Here is a 2,020-nt window from a genome sequence, read left to right as displayed (position 1 = left end):
TTGTGTTTAAATGTTAAACAATTTAAAATAATTTAATTTATGTATGCTGAAATTGAATAAAGTTTATCAGCATTGATCATCTCAATAAACAAGTGTTACATTTATGTATCTGTGGTCTGTTTTAAATTTAGTGTTTATGGGGCCCCTGAAGCCCTGGGGGTCTGATGGAGCCGCTGACTTAATTTGGATTAAACAGAAGTGCAAATTTGTTGTTTTGAACTAGTTGTGGGTTTAAATAGCATTTCACTGGAGATCTTTTCCTGTAACATAATTACATAGTAATACTTTTACATTTGCTGTCAACATCTTTTAATACAAAAACGCGGTGGACTGCGGTGGACCGCCTCGACGCCTCGACCACCGAGCTTAGCAAGTTTTCTGGGGGAACCTTGCATTCATTTCCTGTCCAGCAGGAAATGTGACAGTGCTGCAGTCCTACATCCTGAGAGCCCGTTAGTGCGGCACCTGTTGATGTATGACTTCTGTCCTGACCATGAGAAACTGTTGTTCCCAGCATCGCTCAAGTCACAGGCGCAGTCTGGGCGCCATCAGGGCGCTGAGGTGCCTTCTGCTGCCTTCAGAGCGCTAAGTGCGGTGCGTTCAGGCGCAGTGGGTGCGCAGTGCGTTCGGGGGAATATTGATAATAAACAGTATTCATTATCATTGAACCAATGTATTTCATTAACATGATAATCATGTATGTTGATTCTTAGATTAATTGTCAAGAAAATAACTGACTGGATTGTTATTAGTTATTAACTAACTGACCAAACGTTTAGTTTCCTGACCAGCTAGTTAAGACGGCGTAATGTTTCTGAGGTTTTGCTGTGAGCTCACCTGGCTCTCATCAACCCATGTGTCCTGCTGTCGGCAGTAAGTACCAGGTGGTGGTGGAGGAGGAGCGCCCCCGGAGGCTGAAGAGAGGAACTGCAGAGATCCTGCGCTGCTACCCGGTTCCCATCCATTTCCAGAACGCCTCCCTGCTGAACTCCCAGTACTACTTCAGCGCTGAGCTGCCCATGGCCGACATGAGGAGCCCCACGCCCTTCTGTGTCGGTTAGTTAACTAGGATACCCCGCTAACAAGGCTAGTTGGTTAACTAGGTTAGTCTGCTAACTAGGCTACTTAGCTAGCTAGGCTACTCTTTTGTTATTTAACAGAAGCTGTTAACCAGTTACCAGGTTAAACCTGCATGTTTCTGTCTCGGCTTCTTTAAGGTAACCTGTAGCAACAGGTAGGAGGTCAGAGGTCGCTGCGGTGTAGTTCCTAGGGCTGGTTGTAGCCTTTACCAGGTGAACAGTGTGTGGGACAGGTTGGTTAACCTGCTGCCTGTGTGTTGGACAGGAGACAACAGAACCTACGGCGGCTACTGGAACGCGCCGCTGCTGCCGCACAAGAGCTACGGGGTCTACTACCAGGCTGTGAGCTCGGCCAACGGGGTGAGTCCAGCGCACTGGGCACACTGGTTATACTGGTTATATGCAGGGACGCAGGCTTCTCTGTGGTCTGCAGAAAGGGGTCAGAGGTCAGGATTTCCCATCATGCCTCTCTGTAGCAGCGGCATGATGGGAAATATTTGTTCTTTCAAAGCTTCACATTGACGTCTTGTTCCTGCTGACAGAGCCAGGAACACAGAGCGCTGTGTGTGTGTGTGTGTCAGCTCACATATTGCTGCAATTAAAGGATAACTGCTCACTTTCACACACACACAGATCGGAGTGTGTTAGTTTCATTATTGATGCTCAGAGTTTTAATTGGTGTGTGTGTGTTGAATAATGCAGGCGTAGTAGAGCTTTTTACTGTCACCACACACAGATGCTGTGTGTGTGTGTGTGTGTGTGTGTGAGCATGAATATTCATGAGCTCTTGTGGTTAATTTGTCGCTTGTTTGTTAAAACCAGAAACATGCAAGATGTTCTCTCTCGCCTTTCACCAAGCCAGCCTCAATGTGTGTGTGTGTGTGTGTGTGTGTGTGTGTGTGTGTGTGAGGATTGTTAAATGCCACCAGAGGCACTGATCC

At 46.8% G+C, this 2,020-nt stretch overlaps 1 protein-coding gene across 2 annotated transcripts in view; it reads left to right on the top strand.

Moving 5' to 3' along the window:
* Positions 1–623: 623 nt before the first annotated feature.
* The window catches only part of LOC106957772 (receptor-type tyrosine-protein phosphatase mu-like), a 24,438-nt gene continuing 23,041 nt past the window's right edge, over positions 624–2,020 (top strand). The window contains exons 1-2 of one of the 2 annotated variants that reach the window (XM_015049238.1): positions 624–1,056; positions 1,345–1,439. In XM_015049238.1, the coding sequence (XP_014904724.1) occupies positions 855–1,056; positions 1,345–1,439 (297 nt within the window). In that variant the 5' untranslated portion in view covers positions 624–854. The remainder of the gene's footprint in view (positions 1,057–1,344; positions 1,440–2,020) is intronic. The other variant, XM_015049237.1, reaches the window with a different exon arrangement.

The sequence above is a fragment of the Poecilia latipinna genome, unplaced genomic scaffold (genome assembly GCF_001443285.1).
Source record: "Poecilia latipinna isolate Pla-1442-1.1 unplaced genomic scaffold, P_latipinna-1.0 Scaffold936, whole genome shotgun sequence".
NCBI classification, from domain to species: domain Eukaryota; kingdom Metazoa; phylum Chordata; class Actinopteri; order Cyprinodontiformes; family Poeciliidae; genus Poecilia; species Poecilia latipinna.
This window is presented reverse-complemented; position numbering and strand designations above follow the sequence as displayed.